Below are 22813 nucleotides of genomic sequence, written 5' to 3'. Positions count from 1 at the left end.
TGTTAGAATGTGGAGAAAATGATGTCTAAAGTTTGCAATTCATATGTAAACATGTCGACAGCAAACTGGGTGTTTTAGCTGCAGAAAAGAGCAGACAATTTACACACATCAACAATAGTGGCGGAGAAAGCCCTTGTTGGATTGGCTTTCTGTGGGTTGGGTCGTCCTGAAGCTGGTCTTCATAACTTTCCTTCTGTCCGGCGTGAGGCTGTTGTAGTGGAATTCTCCTGCACTCTCTGAGTAAGGACCTGTTCTTGCTGCCTGATTATCTGAGAAGTTCCCTCTGCACAATCCGTTTTGTGGTAGGCAGATCATCAGGTTTGGTTGCTTGAGGCAATCTGTACACTGGGATGAGGAGCAGTGACTGCCACTCAGCGGTGAGCATTCAGGCAACAGTGTCTTTGTCATAAAACGTTATAAGAAGTGGACCATTTCTAAGCAAATATACTGCACAATTGTTCCTGTATTTACAGACAGCTAATGCTTTATATAGTTTAGAAGGATTTTTAAAAATAACTTCTCAGGTTTTGTCATGTCACTCGTAGCTATATACACACATGTTGTCGGAAGGTCACAGGACTAAGAAAAACAAAAGGAGAATCTGGATTCGCTGACACAGTTATAGACACAACAGATAGCTCTGCCTGCAGAAGCACGCACTCCGTGTGCATGCAAGGTGTCACACGGATGGTGGATATATTAATGCAGTTTGAACCTGAAGTCAAGCAAAACACAAGCTCATCCTGGTTGCACCCTGATGAGAGCTTATCGACTTAAAACATTGTTTCTCTCTCTACACATGCTGCCTGACCAGCTGAGTGTTTCCAGCATTGTCTGTTTATATGTCAGATTTTCAGTATCTGCATATTTAGCATTTGCCATTATGTTCCTGCACTAGTGGCTGTATCTGGGTGTACTGTCATATGAGATAGGAGCAGGAGTGGACAACCAGGCCCCTTAAGCCTTCTCCAGCATTCAATCTAATTGTGGCTGATCTATGCAGGTCCAAACTCCTCTTATGTGCCAGTTCTCCATAGCGCTCAGTTCCTCACTCTTTCAAATAGTTATCCACTTTCACATTAAATACATCTAATGATCTGGCCTCCACCACCCTCTGGAGCAGAGAACTCAAGAGCTTCACTAGTATGGCAGAGGCCACATTTCAATAAATTGCACAAGGTTTACCAGGACGCTGCCTGGATTAGAGGGCATGTACTATAAGGAGAGGTTGGACAAACTTGGGTTGTTTTCTCTGGAGTGGTGGAGACTGAGGGGAGACCTGATAGAGGTTTATAATATTATGAGAGGCATAGACAGCCGGTATCTTTTTCCCAGGGTCAAAAATTCTAGTACTAGAGGGTATGCATTTAAGATGAGAGGGGGTAAGTTCAAAGGAGATGTGCGGGGCAGGTTTTTTACATAAGAGTGGTGGATGCCTGGATGCGCTGCCAGGGGTGGTGGTGGAGGCAGATATGGTAGAGGTGCTTAGGTAGGCACATGAATATGCAGAGAATGGAGGGATATGGACATTGTGCAGGTAGGAGAGATTAGTTTAGTTCGGCACAACATCGTGGGCTGAAGGGCCTGTTCCCATGTTGTACTGTTCTATGATCTAATGGTCTTCACGGGAATATATTTTAATTGTAGTTTTTTTCTGCTTCCATTGAACTGTATCTCCTGAGAGCATTGGCTCTTATGAGGTACATTTCCACAGGTGATCAGTGCCCTGTGGTAGGTCAGCCTTCATCCCTCAGGATCCTGAGTACTGTTGTACCACAGTGAGCCGCGCAGTGCAGTTACAGCATTTCAATGTATGTGGTGCTGAGTATTCACTGTGGCTCCCCTCCACTTTAGACTTGGGTGGTCAGTTAGGATATTCTCCAGATGGTGAAAAACTAGGAGAAAAGGCTTTGGAAATTCCAAGTACACAATTTGTAAAATGTCATGAAACAGATATAAAAACCAATCCAATGTTGTTGGTCTTTACCTGAAGGGGCTGGAGTACAAAGGGGGAGCCATCTAGGAAATTGAGGGAAGGTGCTGAGGTTGAAGATTAGCTACGACTTCAATGAATGGTACAGCAGGCTCAAACAATGATGGCACTTGTGTATAAAACTCTGAGCACTCTCAGTTCTGAGCACTGTACATAAGGAGGGTTGCACTGGGATTGGTGTGGCTGCAGCACAGGCTGGTTGAATGACATGGGGGGGGGGTGGAAGGGGGTTACAGAAACAGCCGGTATTCCCTTAAGTTCAGAATATGCAAGAGAGGGAGGGAAGAAGATGAAAAATCTCCTCACCTGTGTGGTAACTGGGTGGAGATGTCTGGGTCCTGGAGACCATCCTCCCACCAGGTCACCACTAGATGGTAGATTGGCATGTGGAGGGAGGGGTAGGAAAGGGAGAAGTGGAAAGAAGTGGAATAAAGCCAGACATTCACCTTCTTGCAACAGGGCTGCCACAGCAACAAAGTACCGACACTTGTACTGAGAGAATAAAACAGGCTGGAGTTTGTTTATGATATGGAAGAGCCTGATGGGAGCCTTGCCTCTGGCAGGATTTTCCCATTCTCCCTCCTTCAATGTGATGGAGCTGTTGCTGGGATTACACTGCACCTTGGTCTCCATGTTCGATCCTAACTTCCATTGTTTGACAAACACAGAGAGAGTTAAACTAGCAGCCAAGGTCCTTTTGGTTTTCTTATCAAGCCAAGAGATGGGAAGGAAGCAGAGGGGAGTGTTTCATCAGGGACCCTGCTGGGTTGCACTGTTCTCCTCAGGAGAAGTCTCAGATACATTCTTGGTGGGCGATATACACGGCGTTGGGTTTATGTGCGATAGTCAGACTGCACTCTTCGTTTTCTACCAGAGGCATGTTTGGAAGGTTCCATGTTTACGTATTCATTGTTCTGTTCCTCTTGGTTTTTTTTCAACATCTAGAGAAAGAAGGAAATGATAAGGACTCTGTAAATCAGCGTGGCTCCACTCACTATGACGGAGCAGGTCAGACCTTGAAGCCCAAGAGCAGATGAATAACAGATTCCCACCCTCTCCTGCTTATTACGGGCTGATGGCATTTAACCGTCTCTCTACACCAAAATGTTTGAGCTCGCTGCCCAGACTGGAGATGAGGAGCACAGACTGTGATTAGGAGACACAAGAAACTGCAGATTCTGATTGCCAGCTGCTGACCAGAGATTGTGATTAAACAGGTTTCAGTTGGGTGCTCCAATCACTTCAGATTTACAGGGGCATCATAAATGGGCCTGGAGCTGTCCAACCATTCAGTTATGACAAGCTCCATTTACCCTCCTGGGTTCCATATCCTGGTACCTTTACCCTATAAAATCCCTTCAATGTCAGTCCTGAAAGTCCAATTAGTCCCCAGCATCCCCAGCCCTTTGAGGAACAAAATTCCAGGACGTCTGCTACACTTCTTGTGGGAAAGATGCTTACTGAAATTGCTCCTCAATGCTCAGCTCCAATATTATGGTTCTCCCCCTGCAGTTGGATCTCCCCACCAGCTGAAGCAATGTCTGTTCCCGTCCTGGACTCCTTCACCAGAGGAAATGATTCCCTATCAAATCCTTTCAACGTATGTGATTACATTGTGCGAATGATCCTCAATCAACTAAAGTCAAAGGGATAAGGAAGGCAAGGCAAGTATGTGCAGTCTGGCTTTAAAATTCAACCTTTTTGGCCCTGAGCCCTAAATATTATTCCTAAGTTGTCCAGCACTGAACACATTGAGACAAGAGCTAGTATTCTTGTACTGGCTGGAAGCCTTTTCTAATTAGCTGTAGCTGTGCTCTCAAATCTCTTTGCTTCTCTACGTTCCCTGATTTTCTTGAGTCCAAAGTGTTTGGGAGTTCTGAAGGACCTTTCAACAGTGAACAAGGCTGGCAAGCTGTCAGGCTATGAGCAAAGCGAAAACAAAGGGAGTGTCTCTCTGCAGTCATCCTATGAAATGAGGCACTTCAACAGAACGAGTCTCAACCATTACCAGAGATGATTGTACACTGTCACCCCTCACATCCTCAGGATGAGATTCCAGAAAGAGATCCCCCTCAAAAAAAATGGTGTAAAAGTTTGTACTCTAGGCTGTATAGTGATGACGGATGGCAGAGATCATGGGGCAGTTTGCTTCACAACACTGAGTGAAATGAATTTATCTGAAGTGAACAGAGAGGACAGGGGGAGGGAGGGAGGGACAAAACGCCAGGAGTTTGTTAGCGGGTATCATTTAAGCATGGATACTGTTCATGGGATCTGATGGCATTCACTGTCCAACCCAGTCTGAAGGCCAGAGAAAATAAAGGGAGAGTGAGCAGTGAGCTGGTGAAAAGTGTTGGCTATTGTGTTAGTGAACTGGTAATCTGGAGAATGAGAGTTCAAATCCCAGCAGGGGCATTGGAGTGTTTAAATCCCGTGAATAGTAATTCTGGGAGTCAGAAGCTAGCATCAGTGAACAGTTGGCCCAACAGGTTCAGTCACCCACTATAAGCAGGGGGATATGTCATCCTGACCTGAATTGTGGGGAATGACTTGTCCAACTGGCCTGGAGGGGGGCTGGTTTGAAGCCAACGTGCCGGACTTTGAGCTACCCCTCTGTGGTCCAACCAGCCACTTGGTCCCAGTGGTTCAGGAAGCAACCCTTGGGACACCTTCGAGCAGGAAGTCTGGCTCACTGAATTCCTGTGACAACTGTGGCAGGGCAAGGGGGAGGAGACTGCTGCGTTTGGTCGAGCGCGGCTCAGACGTACTTGCCTTGCCTCGGGCCTGTCTCCCAGCGCTGGCCATTCCACGTAGCAGTAGCGGGTTCGTCAGAATTGTGAATCAGTTCACATTTCATGTCAACCGCCTCCTTCATCCCGAGAATGCAAGCGGTGGCGCCAAGAGGCTGTGGAGGGGGAATCGAACACAGAGCGGAGAAACAGGTTAGCGCGGGAGAAGCCACTGGAGAGGCAGAGAGGAGGGGGAGAGCAGGGGGCTGGGAAGAGGGACGTGCCAAGGAGGGAGAGGAGTCCCTCAGAAATCATCTGGAGGAGCTGAATCGGTATCTATACTCCACTCTGCTTGTGGTGAGGGATCTCCACGGGGTTTGGCTGCACGGCTGTGTATGTGAACACACTTGTTCTTGGATTGACAGTGGTCTGGTGGGGAAATGGGGAGAGCAAAACCAGTGCACTGATGTGCCTCATGGCGGGATGGCTGCCCTCGTTCTCGCTGCACCGGTCAAGCCTTTCCTCTGGAAAATGCAGGGAGTGGGAAATGCCAGAGACAGGACCCAGGTCAGTGTTTGTGCATGTGTGTGTCTGTGCATATTTATGTGTCTATGTTGTGTGTGTTCACGTGTCTCTGTGTATGTGTATGCCTGTGTTTCTGTGTGTGTGTGTGTGTGTGTGTGTGTGTGTGTGTGTGTCTGGCTGTGTGTGTGTGTGTGTGTGTGTGTGTGTGTGTCTGCTGTGTGTCTGTGCTGTGTGTTTCTTCTATGTGTATGTGTTTCTGTGTGTGTTTATATGTGTGTTCACGTGTGTGTGTCTGTTGCTTTGTCCCTCACTCTGTCTCTCCCCAGCTCTTAAGTTTGACCAATTAGAAAGGTGAGGGAATGATGGCAATTTTTTAAATTGTTTGCATAAAAAAAGTTTTGCAATATCTTGGATGAAGGGCTTGTTTCTGTAGTTTGTGTTTATTATTGTGCCCGGAATTATTCCCAGTAAAGAAGTGAAGAACGGCTGGTTCTGAAGTCAGTGGTTCCGGCAGCTGACAGCATTGTGTTGTCCATGAATATCTCAAGCTCCAGGCCTCGGATTGTCTGCCCTCGTCTCAGTGGCCCCCGCACTCACCTTCACTCACATTGTACCTGTTGCATGGTGCAGCCGAATGGCTGAACTTAGTCCTGCAGGAGCAGAGCCATGTCCCTTGGAATCTCAGGTACCCGGGACTATGAATTCAGTGCATTTGGAGTCAACTCCCCATCTCATGCCTCCCCAGCTCTTTCACTTTGTACTTTTCTCATTGGCTGGCCAGCATCCCACCCCTGGCCCCTCCACTTCCTTAACTAGCCTGTAAGATCGATCTTCATAGGGGACAAGTGAAAACAGCCAGGCTATATCACTATGGGAGGCATCATAGTTGATTCTTTCCTCACCTGATATTATTGCAGGTGTGTGTTTGAGCAGGAATCGGCTGATAATTATATGAGCCAACTCACATCTACCCAAGGGGAAATAGGCCTTTTGTAGCAACATTACTTTTAGCTCACTTGTGATCAGAAACTCAAAACTGATTCATCATGAACGGTGGACCAAGAATATACTTGTTCTTGATTACCTGTACCCGATAACCTGCATTCCGTACTTAACAACTGGTGTGTAGTATCCTGTACCGGGTAATGTGTGGTTCTGAATGACCTCTGCTCATTAATGCTACTCAGTAATTCGCACAGAACTCTGTAATACACAGTATTTGCTAACCCACACTAATTAACAAGTATTCAATAATCTGTACAACACAATCAATCACCTGTATGTGGTACTAAATTAATTATACTTATTAAGGGGAAACACTTGCACCTTGTATCTGTACTCGTTAACCTGTGCTGCATAAAATTCAGTAGCCTCTGTTGTGTGCTTAGTAACCTACACCTAGTATTTATGAGCTGTACATACTTCATTACTTGATAATGTACAACCACTTGTTAATGCAGTCTGTTCTAGGTAAACCCAGTGCTAGCACAGCATTCCCATTGCCATGTGTCCTTACCCAGTGCAGATAGGTGATGACGACACTGTATAACAGGAAGATGCCAGTGAGCGTGAGGATGATTAGGGTGGCCTGAGTGACTTGAGCACACCGCTTCGTCTCTGTAAGTGACAGGACAAGGTTAGCACAACTTACTGCTTGGACAGCCAGCTCCATTAAAATAGCGAGCACAGGATCAGTTCAGCAGGGAGCAGGGAAACAGCACTGCGGAAGCTGCAGACACACAGAGAGTATGGAAAGGTTTTGGAGATAAAGCATGGGGTCAGGGAAACATTGATAAATCACTGGGGAGGTTTCAATGCAAGTATCTGTTAACTGTTTGTCTGGCTCCTCTCCCCCTCCACTATCTCCTCTGCTGCCCAGCCAGAACTGTACCAGTCTGTAAGAATACTCTTTGCAGTTGATACACGTGGCTGAATGAGTGCAGGTGGCTGTTTTGCTCTGAGAGGCAGTTGACGCTGATATTGTCGCTGATGTGTAGTTGAGCAGGAATCAGCTGGTAGTTGCATGAGCCAACCCACGCCTACTCAAGGGGAAATAAGCCTTGGTAGCAACCTGACTTTCAGCCTGATAGAAGCATTTCAAGTCATGAATGTCTGTATTAGATTAAATAATATTTTGTAATATTTCCTTAAGACATAGAAAGAGGCCATTTGGCCCATCAGGGCTCTCATAGCATTCCCATCAATCCTGTTCTCATCCCACCACATCCAGTGGCAAAGGTTGATGGCCATGGAACATTACTTTGTCATTGGAAGAGAACTTTATTTGTGCCAGGTTGCTGTGATTTGGAGTGCACAATTGGCAGCATTGGAGTTTAATTCAGGACGAGCATTGAAGGGGAGAACTGGTTAAGGGGAAAAACCTGGGATCCAGTGGAAAGGAAATGAGGGAGGATGGCCAGCTGGATAGCATTGCCAGTGAGTCTGCACAGTGAACCGGTGGGTCTCCTGCGTGCTGTATGATCATCCCTCTTCCTGTTGCCAAGGCCATCCGGTTATGAGAAGAAGTAACAGAAGCAGGCTGCTGGGGCAGAGAGAACAGTGGAAAAGTTAGCTCTCCGCAAGCAGCCCCGACTCTGCTAAGCTCAGGGCACAGGTAAAGCAATACTTCAGTGTAAAAGAAAACATGCTTTCAGCCCAACCCTCATTTTCCTTCCTCCTCTTCCATCTTGTAAAACCTTTGCTCAACTGTTACTTTCTCTCTAATGTCCTCCCTTTCTCCATCTCTTACTCTCCTCTGCATCCTCTCTGGTCTGATCTGTTTTCCATTGTCTTTTTATCTTCCAGCTCTCTGTCCTTGACTACGTCAATCCACCCTTCCTCTGGAAATGGGCCTCACAAGCACTTTGTACAGAGCCCTTATGTCCTACGCATTCTGCTGCACTTGAACTGAGGGGTGAACAGCAAATATTATTGAGAAATGATTTCCACATATTCGTTATTTAATCACTCTGTTATCCATGCTCTATCACAGCCCTTCCCTTTAGTTCTTCCCCTTCCCTGCCTCTTGCTTCAAAGCTAACATTTGGGTTTTGCGTTCAAGCAACAGGCTTCACAGATGCTGCAAGGTCTGCTGAGAGGGTTGTTTTCAGTTTCTCTCTCGGATCTGTGCACTCACCAACCACATCCGGCTTGATGAAAATCCAGGACCCATTCCCAGTGTCCTCGGTGTAGGGCAGTGGATACAGTTTCTCCACTCTGCAGAAATACCAGTCACTGTCTGACTTGTTCATGCCAATGAACGTTACCGATACGCTGCCTCTATCTGGCTGGCCCTTGCAGTGCAAGGCACCTCTCATCTCGAAGAGCTCCATGGTGTGGTTAAAGGAGGCAGAGCAAACTTCATTTCCCTTCTCTGGCTTTTCTCTGTAAATGGTGACCCGGAACGTCTGGGCTTCCCTGTCTCCTGTGATGTCGTACTTGCATTTAAGAGTGATGTTGTGGCTTCCAACAATGATTTTTTCAGGTTGAGAAACTTTCATCGCTCGTGCTGGTGCAGGGGGTGAGGTTGTTGAAGAAAGGAAAACAAAATAACATTACTAAAATGTTAAGTAAAAGTGGTCACTCAACACTAAGACTGATATTGAATACCAGCCCAAGGAATGTAGGTTTAAAGATGGACAGATCAGCATTTAGTGGCCCATGAGAGACCAATGTGAAATGAATATTGTCTGCTTCAATCTTCCTGGTACCTCAAGAAGGAATGTTCCACAAAGTGCTACCTTTGAGAGATGACCAGATACCTATTGTGGAGAGACAGAGGACATATCAGAGTAGAGCACAGAGGGAGCTTTAGGCTGCATCTAACCCACTTTTACTTCTTTGTAGAGGGAGCTTCACTCTGTATCTAACCTACGCTGTTCCTGCCCTGGGAGTGTGTGACAGGACACTGTAGAGGGAGTTTCATTCAGTATCTAACCCATGCTGTCCCTGTCCTGGAAGTGTGTGATGGGGCAGTATAGAGGGAGCTTCACTCCATGTCTAACCCGTGCCATCCCTGTGTTTGATGGGACATTGTATAGAAAACTGTACTCTCTGTCACTCATGTGCTGGGCTTGTTAAAAAACAAAATGCAGATGCTGGAAATCTAAAATTAAAACAGAGCATGCTGGAAACACTCAGCAGGCCAGGCAGCATCTGTGCAGTGAGTAAATGTTTTTGGTCAATGACCTCTCATTAGAACTAGGAAAAATTAGAAATTGAATGTTTTAAGTTTTAAGGGAGAAGAAAAGAAATGTCTGTTCTAGGGTGGAGGCCAGTGAGACAGAATGACACAAGGAGTGGTGGTGTTGGCTGACAGGGAGAGTTAATCACAGATGATAAGTCTGGAGGTGAAAATAGGAAGTGGTAAATGAGCAGAGAGGAGAGAGATACAAAGCACTGGAGCTTCTGGGGAAGTGAGTAAAAGACGTGTTCAGCCAGGGGGAAGAGGGTGGTGATAGGAGACTGGTGTTCAAGTAAGAATCAAAGTCCCTCAGGCCTTACTGGTGTGGGATGGAGGTGTAGAGGGACTGGATGTCCATGGTCAAAATGGACCAAGAATATGGAAGCTGTGAAAGTGACAAGGGCATCAGGCACTGGAAAATCACCCACACTTCCTGGGCCAAGTCCCTTGTCTGCGCTCTGACTGACTGTCTAATTGATGTAGCTGTCATCCACTGACACGGTCAAACTCAGCTGCATCAACACAATCCAACCTGACCAATCCAAGCCAAACCCAAACTGTCTACCACAGTCTATCCTCTCACAGACATTGCATTTTCATTTCCTTTTCCATTTTCTCCATGTCTTAAATGTTTTTTTAATATGAAATGTTAACTATGTTTCTCTCCAGACAGTGAATTCTGCTTCTTATTCCAGATTAAAGATGTAGCAGGTTTTAAACAAGATACAAGGTAGAGGGGCAAGAAGAAGAAAGAGTGGAAGCAGACTGCAGTGAGGTAGAGGACAGGAGCTATTAAATAGCAAAATGGGTGAAGGTGTAAGCTACAGTGGGTTCGTAGTGGGGCATTAAATGGAACAAGGGATGGGTCTAGAGCAGATCATTTCTGCCATCTGAAAAATAAGGGGAGTGAGGGGAGGTGATGACAGAACATCAGAGAGAGCTGGCTGTAGGACAGTGGTCTAACCAAATGTTAATCACTTCAGAGAACTGAGTTTTCCGAAGCTACTCTCTGCTGTCACAGAGACCAACAACAAGTAAAGCGGTCTGTGTGGACAGACTGATCCTCGTTGTATTTGTTGATTTTTTGAGATCTGGACATGACTGGCAAGGCCAGTATTTATTGCCCTGGAAGAGGTCGTAGCATTTTGAACTGTTGCTGTCCTGCTGGTGAAAGTGCTCCCTTGCTGCTCAGGTTTGAAAGTTGGCCAGTAAACCACACTGGTGAGAGAGTGGTCGAGGCAATTCGTACAAATAGATTAAATTGGCAATGTTAGTGATACAACCACACCAGTAAGGAGGGTACATTCACCCCTAACAGGGCTGCTGGAGAAGTTGTTCCAGGATTTAAAGTCAGCAACAACAGTGGACTGGGGGATATATTTCCCAGACAGAGTGGTGTGTGATAAAGGGGAACCTGCAAGTGGTGGTGTTCACCTGCACATGACGCCTTTGTCCTCTGTGTCCCTGTTGGTGGTGGAGGTTGTGAGTTGGAGATGTGCTGTCATAGTAGTGTAGGTGAGTTACTGCAGTGCACTTTGTAGACAGTACACACACAGTGGGCACCAATGGTGGAGAGAATGAATGTTTAGGGTGGTGGATGCCAATCAAGTGGACTGCTTTGACCTGGGAGGTGTTGTGCTTTTTGAGAGTTGTTGGTGATGCACTCATCCAGGCAAGTGGAGAGAGTCCCATCACACTCTTGACTTGTGCCTTGTGGATGGAAGGATTTTTGGGTGACAAGAGGGGTCACTCACTGCAGGACCTGCTCTTATTGCAAGGTATTAGTTTGGCTGGTCCAGTTGGTGACCCCCAGGATATTGATGGTAGGGGACTCAGTGCTGGTAAAGACATTGAGTGTGGTTAGACTCTCTCCTACTGGTGAGGTCATTACCTGGCACTTCTGTGGCACAAATGTTACTTGCCATTTCCCAGCCCATGCCTGAATGATGTCCAGGTTTGCTGTAAGCAGATATGGGTTACTTCATTTGCTGAGGAGTTGTGAATAGAATTGAACACTGTGCAAACATCAGCAAACATCCCCACTTCTGGCCTTATGGCAGAAGGAAGGTCATTAATGAAGCAGCTGAAGATGGTTGGGCCTAGCACACTGCTCTGAGGGACTCCTGCAGAGATGTGTTGGAGTTGGGATGATTGACGTCCAACAACCACATCCACCTTCCTTGTGTGAGGTATGATTTCATCCCAGTTATACCAGGCCTCCTTGATGCCACACTTGGTCAAGTGCTGTCTTGACGTAATGGGCAGTCACTCTCACTTTGCCAGTTCTTTGGTCCATGTTTGGATGCCTGTGTGGTAACTGTACTGGACCAGCTTGGCTAGAGGTGCAGCCAGTTCTGGAGAGCAGGTCTTCAGTACTGGGATATTGCCTTGTTCTGTAATCTTTGCTGTATCCAGTGCTTTCAGCTGTTTGTTCATATCATGTGGAGTGGAGTGAATTGGCTGAGGACTGCTCCATGAGGCTGGGGATCTCAGGAGGAAGCCAAGATGGATCACCCACTCAGCACTTCTGGCTGATCGTGGTTGTGAATGCTTCAGCCTTTTCCTTGGTGCTCACATGTTGATCTCTGCCTCCTCATCCCACCAGCTAGTAGTTCACCACCACTCACTGCATGTGGTAGGACTGGAATTTCAATCTGATCTATTGGTTATGAGATCACTTAGCTCTGTCTAATACATGGTGTTTTTGGTGTTTAGCATGCAGATGGTCCTGAGCTGCAGCTTCACTTGGCTAACACCTATCTCATTTTAAGGTGTATCTGGTCCTCCCCGCATACGCTTCTGCCCTCCTGATTGAACCAGGGTTGATCCCCTGGTTCACAGTAGTGGCTGAGTGAGGGCTATGCTGGGTCTGAGGTTACACATTGTGGCGGTGTACATTTCTGCTGCCGAGGATGACCAACTCTGAGCTGCCAGATGTGCTTTGAGTCCATTTTGTAGGGCAGGATTGTTGTGAGTAAAACATGATTGTGGGGACGTGTCGTCCAAGCCACAGCTGAGAACTAGCTGAGTTTCACTAGCTGCTAAGCTGAGCTACAATATCCTACAAATAGATCGGATGTCTTTCTCAGTGCGAACACACCGTGCATGGTCCTGCCAACAACTCAGCACGTTGTAGTCTTGATGAACTGGCTGTGGTCAGAAGGTTGCATCAGTCACCAGGGTTGTGGGAGGTGATGAATGGACAAAGGTGCCCAACTAGAGTGCAGAGCTTCTCTCACAGAGAATGCCAGGGAAAGTGGGGAAGACAAAGCTGTCAGAAGTTGGTGCATAGTGACCAATGTTTCTCATCCCATGCTGGAGGTTAAAATGAGGTTTGGTGCATGTGAGGGAGAAGGGCATAGAGTGGGACAGGGCAGGACGGGAGGAGAATGGAAGGAGCCTCGTGTAGAGGGGAGCTTGGGACAGACTTTTATGATAGAATTTCTGTATAAGGTGCAAGGAGTTTGAAAATCTGCCCAAGTCAGATGCAGAAAACATCGTCCTGTAGTTTGCTGATCTGTAACCCCCCAGCTAGACATCTAGTTAATTGGCTCCTGTTACTACCTTCCTGCCCAATTGTGGATGTGTTGACAATTTCTCTTCTCTTGCTAAGATGTAGAGGAAGGAAGTGACCTGTGTGGATCTGGAACTATACCTTGATTTACAACGTCTGCAAAAGCTGCAGATTGAAATAACAGAGTCTGGCGATGTGAAGATTTGCATCACAGATAAATGTGATGAAACTGTTCAGTGTTTGAGATGAATATCTCTTGCTCCTCAGCTGAGCAAGCTAGAGGTGGAGTGCGGAACAATAACTAGAGGATTGTAACCTGGTCAGGGAGCTGTGTTTGAGTAGTGTGCTACTGATAAGCAGCAGTGTAAGGCCACATGAAAATTGTTCATGAGTCAGAATCTGGTGAAAAATACCTCTTGGTTAAATGAGAGAAATAGAAGAGCATGACATGATCAAGGGACACAAAAGTGTTGATGAAGTGAATGGAAAAAGCAAGAAATCAAGAAATCACGAATTTGCAAACATGGAACTGGCAGCTTGGTGGTCATGAGCATCAGCTCTGAGAACTTCCTCTAACCTCCCTCTGGACCATGACTCACTTTGAACATCAGACCACTGTTTCTCAGACAGTTACATGAGATTTTCCTCCCATGGCCTCCAGCCTCATAATCCCCCAACCCTACACTGCCTTGCTCCCCAAGATCCGCAAAGAAAACTGTCTTGGTGGACCCATTGTTTCAGACTGTTCTAGTCCACAGAATTTATTTCTTCATGCCTTGACTCCATTAATTCTCCCCTTGCCCTTTCTCTTCCCACTTACATCAGTGACATCTCTAATGCCCTGCACCAATTGGACCATGGATGTCCAATCCCTCTATTCCACAATGGGATGGTCTGAGGGTCCTTCACTTCTTCCTTGAACAGAGACCCAATCAGTCTCCCTCCACCTACCATTCATTCACTTGGCTGAATTCATTCCTACATTGAACAATTTCTCATCCAACTCAACTCACACTTTCCTCTGGGAACCTGCTACTGCTGCTGCCTACAACAAGCTACTGCCCATTTCTTTGTGGGGTACATGGAGCAGTCCATGTCTCAGTCCTATTCAGTTCTCCTCATCTCTTTTCCAAGGACATTGATGACTGCATTGGTGCTGGTTCCTGCATTTGTAGAGAACCTCAAAAAAAAGTTAACGCTTTTGCTGCCAATTTCTACTCTGCAATCCCCTTCACATCTCCGACTCTTCCCTTCCTGTTCTGGATCTCTCCTATCTCAGGGGATAGGCTGGCCACAAACATCTATTACAAGTCCACAGACTCCCTATCTTGACCTAATGACAGAAGGAAGATATTTGATGAAGCAGCTGAAGATGGTTGTGCCGAGAACAGTGCCCTGAGGAACTCCTGGAGTGATGTGTTGGGGTGGTCTATCCTGACTGTAGTTCATCCCTCCCTGACTCTATTTCACTCTCACTGTTTTCACACCAGTGCCTTTAAGATGCCTTCCTTTCACCTTTACAATGGATTCCCTTCTACCATAATTATCAGGACACTCAGTGGCTTTGTTTGTGTTTTCCGTATGCCAGCTCTCATCCCCTCTCCTCCCAAGCCCGAGCAAGGATAGGGTTCCCCTTGCACTCACCTTCCACCCCAGAGCCACTGCATTCAACAGATTTCTGCCACCTCCGATGGGATTCCACCACTGGACGTAACTTCCCCTCCCCTCCCCTCCCCTCCCCTCCCATTTCAGCATTCCGAAGGGTCTTTTCTATGGACGACTCTCTGGTCTGCTCTTCCATCCCACCAACCACACCCCATTTTGTGGCACTTCCCCAAATAACCACAGGAGATGCAACACCTGCCCTTCCCCTCCATCGTCCAGGGAGTCAAACAGTCAAAGTTCGCCTTCCAGGTGAAGCAGTGGATCACCTGCATTTCTAGTGCGTTGCATTCGGTGTCACATTATGGGCTTCTCTATAATGGGGGAAACCAAAGGCAGATTGGATGATTGCTTTGCAGAGCCCTACATTCAGTCTGTGAATGATTGTGAGCTTACAGTCACCTGTCACTTTAATTCCTCCTCTCACTCTGCCTGTCACCTCCTGCACTGTGCCATGAAATCCAATGTCCGCCTGAGGAACAGCAGCTTATCCAGGCACATTAAGGACCTTGGGACTCAGTATTGAACTTAACACTTTCAGAAAACCAGGCTTTGCATCAGAACTGCCCAGTTCTCCTCTCTCCACAGATGCTGCCTGATCTGCAGGGTATTTGCGGCATTCTCTGTTCATTCAGGTTTCCAGGAACTACAGGCTTTTGATCTTCACATTCTGTGACTGCGCGATATAGAAGAGGTGAGCCCTGGTTTCTCAGCAGACCATTTAGATTTCTGGTGAGTTATGAAAAGTTGGAGTTCAGGAATATGATGGGTGGCTAGAGGGATATGGTGGGTGGTGGGCGTATGGAATTATGATGAAACGTACATGGATATTCTCCAGAATGAAGGACAGAGTGGACAACTTGGAGTCCAGGAGGTGCAATATACTGCAGCCAATTAACCTATCAGCCTGCTCGTCTTTGGGTTAGGGTCAATGCACACAGTCTTTTTCTCAGGGTTGGGGAATCAAGAACCAGAGGGCATAGGTTTAAGGAGAGAGGGGAGAGGTTTAATAGGAACCGATGGGCAACTTTTTTGGTCAGTATATGGAACGAGCTGCCAGAGGAAGTGGTTGAGGCAGGTACATTAACAACATTTAAAAGGTACTTGGGCAGGAACATCAATAGGAAAGGTTTAGAGGGATATGGGCCAAACACAGGCAAATGGAACTAGTTTGGATGGGCATCTTGGTTGGCATGGACCAGTTGGGCCAAAGGGCCTATTTCCGTGCTCTGTGACTCTACGTTAAGTGGTTGAATCAGGAGAGAATTGATGGGAACATGGGGAAAGTAAAATGGGCTGGGTAAACAGGTATTGAAAATAACTCAACGGCCATGATGTATGACACTGTAACTCCATTCCCTTGATCACCCTCAACTTAGGGTGATCTCCGTGGAGTTGAACCCCTCCCAGGGTATTCAGTTATCCCTGAACCTGGGTAATCAAACATAATGGGAGGTAGAACCATAAGGCTGGCAGAATTCTTGTTAGGGATGGCTGCCTGTTCAGATCAAGGATTTGTTACAGTCCCTAGCCTGGATCTAGACAGAAGATATTCGAGGCTGAACAGAGGCCAAGGCTTAATGTTTCCTAAGATTTTGGCTGGGGCCACACCATAACATAGTCAGAATTCCAGAAGGAGTCTCTGGAATATTTCAAGAGTCCCAGCTGTTGTCCAGTGTTCAGACAATCCTGGGATCCTTGTACTGGCCCTATATGGTGGGAGCTCTTGCCCCTCTGTCCCTGAACTCCACCCCAATGGTGCAGCTAGTAGAGCTGCTGCCTCAGCTCCAGAGACCTCATTTTGATCCTGACCACTACTGCTGTCTGTGTGGAGTTTGTACGTTCTCTCTCTAACTGCTTGAGCTCCCCCAGGTTCTCTGATTTCTTCCCACATCCCAAAGATGTGCCGGTTGGTTGGTATGTTAATTGGTGGCTGTAAGTTGCTCCTAGTGTGTGGGTGTGTGGTAGAGTCGGGGGCGTGAATGGTGGGATGTGAGGAGAATCCGCGGGATGAGTGTTTGATGTTTCACACAGACTTAATGGGCTGAAGGGCCTGTTTTACACTGGGTGACTCAATACTCTGTCTATGATTCATAGTCAACATTTCCAGGGGACTGCACTTGTAGAGAAAAGATGGGATAAGATCTTTGGATGTCAAGAACCTCCTGTATCCAGCTGCTATTGGGCCAGGAATTGGTCCATCAAACAAGATGTGGTGGATTGGTAACCAGATGGGGAATATGGTCCTTGACTCTGGAGGCAAGGGAGTCTGCCTATCACTGAAAAAAACAGGGTAAGGTTGTTAACGTTGGATCAGTTATACAAGGGAAGTTATGGTGGGGGTTGCATGGGTTGTGTTCGGGACAACCATCCCCCACAGTGAGCAGGTGCTTGAGTTTCCAACTTGACTGCTGCCTTCTAAGCCCTGGAACTCTGGGCCCAAGGTTTGCAGGATGTCAGAAGGGTTGTGCGTGCTTTGAATTTTTCAGGAAAATTATCTTAGTCAGGGATCGGAGGCTGTAGCACAACCCTTGTGATCACAACAATTAGTGTCTTTGCCAACATCATCAGGATCAATTCCAGAGAAATGCTGCAGATGAAAACCATTTTAGTCAGACCAAAGTTAATTGTCAGGAACCTAAATGATTCATGGACAAGGGTCTGTTCGCGCCATGGTTAAAGAATCATTGTGTAGAACACCAAATTCTGCATCACCTTAAAGATCCTTTGTACATTTTATCTCAATGCGAGAATCTCCAAATCAGCAACATTCAATCAGATCTTGCATGGTCCTTCTGTGTTCCTACGTAAAACTCTTTCCATTCCATCAGGGTACATGCCGCAAAAGGACACTCAATTTTGCAAATGCAATCTCCACAAATACATATTAATTTCTTTTACTTTAGTTGCTGCAGCTTCTCACTTGGTACATCTGAAGAACTAAAAACATAAAATAGTAGGACACAAAATAGAGCAAGAGTAGGCCATTCAGCTCCTTGAGCCTGTTCTGCCATTCAGCACAATCTTGGCTGATCTGATCTTTGGCCTCAGCTGCACCTTCATGACCTCTGTAACCCAAAAATTCATCTCAAATTGAATATACTAAAGACTCAGCTTCCTTGGAAATTTGGGGTGGAGGATTACGAAGATAGGCAATCCTTTGTATATTTTATCTCAATGCAAGAATCTCCAAATCAGCAAAGTTCAATCAGATCTTGCATGGTCCTTCTGTGTTCCAACGTAAAACTCTTTCCTTTCCATCAGTGTACATGCAGCAAAAGGACACTCAGTTTTGCAAATGCAACCTCCAAATATAACCCAAACCCTCCAGTCCCAGTAACATCCTCGTTAATCTTTTTTTGCACCCTCTCCAATTTAATGACATGGTCATTTAATGACAGTTTTATGTAGCAAGACTTCCCAACTTCTGCGCTCCAACCCCTTTCATTAAACAACTACATCTAACTTGCCTTCCAATTTTTTGCTGCACCTGCAGAGTAACTTGTTTCTTGTGCCAGGTGCTCAGATCTCTCTGAGCATTAGTCTTGCATGGTTTAACCAATATTCTGTCTTTCTGTTCTCCCAGCTAACTGGATCATATGCCATCTGCCACCTTTTCATACGTATATTCAGGTAAACTGTCGAGATTGATTTGCAGACTCTTCACAACTAGACAGAAGACATTCCAGGGTTTTCCAGTTTACTTTCCCATCTACCTTTGTATCGGCAGTAAATTTGGATACATTATATTCAGTCTGTTCAATCACACTACTAATATAAATTGTAAATAGCTGAGTCTCTAGAACTGCACAGCACAGGAACAGGCCCTTTGACCCACAATGTCTGTGCCAACCATGATGACTATCCAAACTAATTCCATCTGCTTGTACATGGTCCATATCCCTCCATTCCCTGTCTGCTCATGTGCCTGTCTAAATGCCTCTTAAACATTGCTGTCATACCTGCTTCCACCACTTCCCCTGACAGTGCATTCCAGGCACCTACCACTTCCTGTGTAAAGAAAAACTTGCCTCATAAATCTCCTTTAAACTTCCACCCTCTTACATTAAAGCTATGCCCTCTAGTATTTGACATTTCTACACTGGGAAAAACACTCTGACTATCTACCCTATCTACGCCACTCATACTTTTATATACTATCAGGTCTCCGCTCAGCCTCCAATGTTGCAGAGAAAACAACACAAGTTTGTCCAACCTCTTATAACTAATATTCTCTAATCCGGGCAATACCTTAGTGAACATCTTCTGCACCCCCTCCGAAGCCTCTACGTACTTCCTGTAATGGGGTAACCAGAACTGCACACAGTACTCCAAGTATAGTCTAACTGAAGTTTTATACAGATGCAACATGATTTCCTGACTTTTATACTCAACACCCTGACTGATAAAGACAATTATGCCCTATGCCTACTTTGCCACCATATCTCCTTGTGTTGTCACTTTCAGAGAACTATGGGCATGCAGCCCAGATCCCTCTGTACATCAGTGCTCCTAAGGGTCCCGCCAGTCCTCTGGGACCTCATTTGCGGTTAAAAAGAGGATACAAAGATCTCATTAAGATCCCAGCAATCTCCTTTCTTGCCTCTCTAAATAACCTGGGATCATCAGGCCCTTGGAATTTAACCACCTTACTGTTCTTCAAAAGCCTCAACACTACCATATCAACATGCCCTAGACTATCAGCATACCCCTCCCTGACCTCATTATCCTCCATGTCCTTCTTCTTGGTGAATACCAATGCCAAGTACTCATTTAGTATCTGAACCACTTCCTCTGGCTCCAGGCAGAAATTCCCTCCTTTGTCCTTGAATGGTCTTACCCTCTCCCTAGTTAACCTCTTGTTTTTAATGTCTGTATGAGGCCCAGCCGTTGTCTCTTCAGAGTAATGTCTGTTCTGATAGTAATTGCATACATTGGAGCAGGTTGTTCACTTAATGAGATCGCTTGCAGTTAATCTCTATGTAACTCTATGCAGCTGCATTTTCTCCCATGATCCTCAATACTCTCATCTAATAAAAATATCTGAGTTTTAGGCATTGAAGTGGAAGGTGTGTGCAATGGACTTCAGTCAAACCAAGAATTCCACTGCATGTTTCTCTCATCCTACAAACTAGACATCTGTTGGGGTGTAACCTGATCTGAACCAGACTCAACTACAGCCAATCCAAACCAAATCCAAACCAGATCAAACCATAGCCAATCCAAACTAGAGTGAACCACGGCCAATCTGAACCCAAACCGAGCCAATACATATAACCAGGTCCTATTGGGCTCAGTCAAGTAACCAGGCTATGTAAATAAAATTGCTGAGACTTTCTGTATTAATTTATAAAGAGCAGGCCTTACCCAATCTGACCCAGACCTGAAGATTTATATTTATTTGTGTACATGACTTTATACCAAAACTTGCAGTCTGGTCATGTCGGTCTTGAGTCGGGTTACCAGGTACTGCAACAAACTGCAGACATCCAAATCCTGGGGTGGGGGGAGGTGGGGGGTGGTTCTACAATTGCTCATGACTTCCTTGGGCCAAAGTTCCATCGGGCTTTTTGCTCCAGGTGATCCTGTAAGAAGGTGCCTGTACCCAAGGTCTGAGAGCAGCCATGTTACCATCCACAAATGACTGCCGATACTCCCTGGCTGAGCTGTCACGGACGTCCCTCTGGGGAAGGTATTCTAGGATATCAGTGGAACTGTGCCCAGACAGGAACTCGAACCTTCCAGGAGAGGAGGGAAGAGAATGGGTGTGATCGTAGTGCTGCAGGCTATTGCCAAAGTTCTGTAGATTTGGGGGTGGGAGGGGGGACAGAGGAATCTCTTGGTGCATCACTGATTCCTGTGCTCAGCCAATGTTCCCAACACCTTGCACAAAGATCCAGGCTTCCACAGAACCAATGGTCACTTATAACAATAGCTAATTTCTCAAGCATTACACTTCCATTATCCAAGGATAATGTTAGGAGCATGGCAGGTGGGGAAAAGTTTCATTCGAGAAACACCAGCTTCCACTGACCTCCCCCATTTCCTCACCCCACCCCATTCCTGTCAGTGCCTTTAGATAGTGTCAGCCATTGCCAAGTGGGTTTCTCTCTGAACTCTCCAGTAGTTGTGAGTTCCTGATTTGCTCCAGGGAATTGAACACAAGTCTGTGTGGCTGTTCCAAACTAAGCACTGAAGTGGCGCTGCCCTGTCAGAGGAATTGTTTTTCGGATGAGCTATTTGTCTTCTTGGATGGATGTGGAAGACCCAAAAGAGCAGCAAGGGGATTGTCCTGCTGTCCTGGTCAATACTCATCTCTCAGTCAACATTACAAGTACTGATTATCTGGCTTCTTATCTCATTGTTATTTGTTACTTGTGTACTGGGGCATACAAGTGACTCCATCCACTGTAAAGTGTATTGGGATGTCCTGAATTTATGAAAGCTGCCACAGGACTGTAATCCTCTGGTTCCACTGGGTGTAAGTGGAGAAATAGGAAAAAGCATCTTAGAACACCACAATTTTGCCATCTGTTCACATGTGATGTGCACAACAGCAAACATTTCTTGAGCGCCATTTGGACCAAGAACCTAGAAGTACTGAGGTCATTAGGTAAATCATTGAAAGTACAGTCCAGGAGATCCATTGCTAATTCTCAATTTGGAGCTTTTGGTCCCAATCAAGTATTTTTGCCCTTTCCACTTATTCCTGAAAGTTTTCATTTTCCCAGTACATTTCAGTTCCAAAAGTGTTGAAATCTCTCCCTCAATAGCTATTTGTGGTACATATTCCTAGATTTCAATCCTCATGGATTAGTCTCCTAGTTACCAATCGCCAACTAATCGATACAGCCCTATATTATTTACCCTCTGTAAACCTTCCAGATTTTTGAAGTACTCCACTAATCCTCTCTTAACCTCTCCTTCTGGTCCAGCCAGAAACACCCCAATAAACCTTTCACCAGAACCTTTCTACAGCACAGAAACAGGCCCTTTGGCACACTATGTCTGCTGACCACCAATTATCCATCTACTCTAATCTCATTTACTTCTATGGCAATTCAAGCACTCGTCTAGATACTTATTAAATGTATTCTAATATGGTACTTCCAAATTCTCCCAAGGAACTCCAGAAAATCTACATTGCCTTCTTTCCACAGTCCAATATCTAAAGTATACAACCAACTGTGGAACTGCATGCCATTTTCTCTTCCAGATGTGTAAATTCACCAAAGCCACACCACCACTTGGAAAAAGGATCCCACCTCCTGTCCCTGTAGAAATTAGAAAATCCACCTTTTCCAACACCCTTCATTACCCAGGAATGCTCTATTTGGATAAGCAATTTTGAATAGTTCTGGATATAACTTCAATAACAGCCCTATCTTGAGAGGGCCATTCAACATCTCATGTGAATATTGCTACCTCTGACACTGCAGCACTTACTCAGCACTACACTTGGGAGTGTCTGCCCTGGATTAAGGGCTTAGATCTGTGGAAAGAGATTAGAGCCCATAGTTGAGGCAGATGCCTCCATGTCGCGTCCCACTGTCTTCCGACGAGAATGTGGGAGAACTTCTTTACTTCACCTTTTGGCATGCGAGTTTCACTGGCAAGGCCAATGGCTAACTGGCCTTGCAAAGGTGGCGGTGAGCTACCACTGAGCTCAGGCTGACATCAATATCGCCTGATTATATCCTGCCAGGAGACTGTCCAAACCCTTACGAGCCCCGCCCGACCCTTTGCGGGGAAACGTAACACATGGCAGAGGTTGTAGGGAACTCTGAATGGGCAACATTTCCATAGTGGACGAAATACCTGATCTCTGCAGAGTAACCATCCTCAGAGGAGACTAAAAGAGAGGGAAAATTACCTGGGATCTTCAGGACAGTTAGAAGGCAGATGAGCGAAGTAGCCAACTGGAACAGCTCCTTCATGATGCTGATGGTGTGTTGTTCTCTGGGTGGAGTGACACAATGAGTATTATAGTCTAATTGAAACCTGGCAGCTGACAGGATGTGGTTTGTCAGAGCTGTTGTGTCCCAGATATCACAAGTACGGGGGAGGCTGACACAGGAGATTTATGTTCAAAAGGTCTTTTTTATAAAAACACGAATTGCAACTCAACATTTCCTCATCTGCTGTAAAATCTGGACAATTTGTGGTTTTCAAGGAAATTTTTGAAGGGTCCAAATTGGAAGGTACAA

The 22813-nt window shown here is 46.0% G+C and overlaps 1 protein-coding gene across 3 annotated transcripts; it reads right to left on the bottom strand.

The window, feature by feature from the left end:
• LOC127574406 (T-cell-specific surface glycoprotein CD28 homolog) lies at positions 1-22558 on the bottom strand. Of its 3 annotated transcripts, none has more exons than XM_052023419.1 (5): positions 22480-22558; positions 8384-8755; positions 6764-6864; positions 4762-4898; positions 1-2934 (listed from the first exon to the last, which is right to left on the bottom strand). In XM_052023419.1, the coding sequence occupies exons 1-5, from the start codon at positions 22541-22543 to the stop codon at positions 2928-2930; spliced, it is 681 nt and encodes a 226-aa protein (XP_051879379.1). In that variant the 5' UTR covers positions 22544-22558; the 3' UTR covers positions 1-2927. The 3 variants fall into 3 exon arrangements, with proteins under 3 accessions (XP_051879379.1, XP_051879372.1, XP_051879380.1); XM_052023412.1 differs by having other exon boundaries at positions 4766-4898; XM_052023420.1 differs by lacking the exon at positions 4762-4898.
• Between the last annotated feature and the right edge of the window lie 255 nt (positions 22559-22813).

Source organism: Pristis pectinata, chromosome 1, assembly GCF_009764475.1.
Source record: "Pristis pectinata isolate sPriPec2 chromosome 1, sPriPec2.1.pri, whole genome shotgun sequence".
In the NCBI taxonomy this organism is placed as follows: Eukaryota; Metazoa; Chordata; class Chondrichthyes; order Rhinopristiformes; family Pristidae; genus Pristis; species Pristis pectinata.
Note: the sequence above shows the minus strand (reverse complement) of the source record. Positions and strands in the feature narration are given on the sequence as shown.

What these genes read in the sequence shown, in the direction of transcription:
- LOC127574406 (XM_052023412.1), bottom strand. Translation starts at nt 22,543, where the DNA reads ATGAAGGAGCTGTTCCAGTTGGCTACTTCGCTCATCTGCCTTCTAACT. An exon ending in AACTGTCCTGAAGATCCCAG is followed by an intron (nt 8,756 to 22,479) that starts GTAATTTTCCCT and finishes CCCCTGCACCAG; the next exon opens with CACGAGCGATGAAAGTTTCT. An exon ending in CATCAAGCCGGATGTGGTTG is followed by an intron (nt 6,865 to 8,383) that starts GTGAGTGCACAG and finishes TGTCACTTACAG; the next exon opens with AGACGAAGCGGTGTGCTCAA.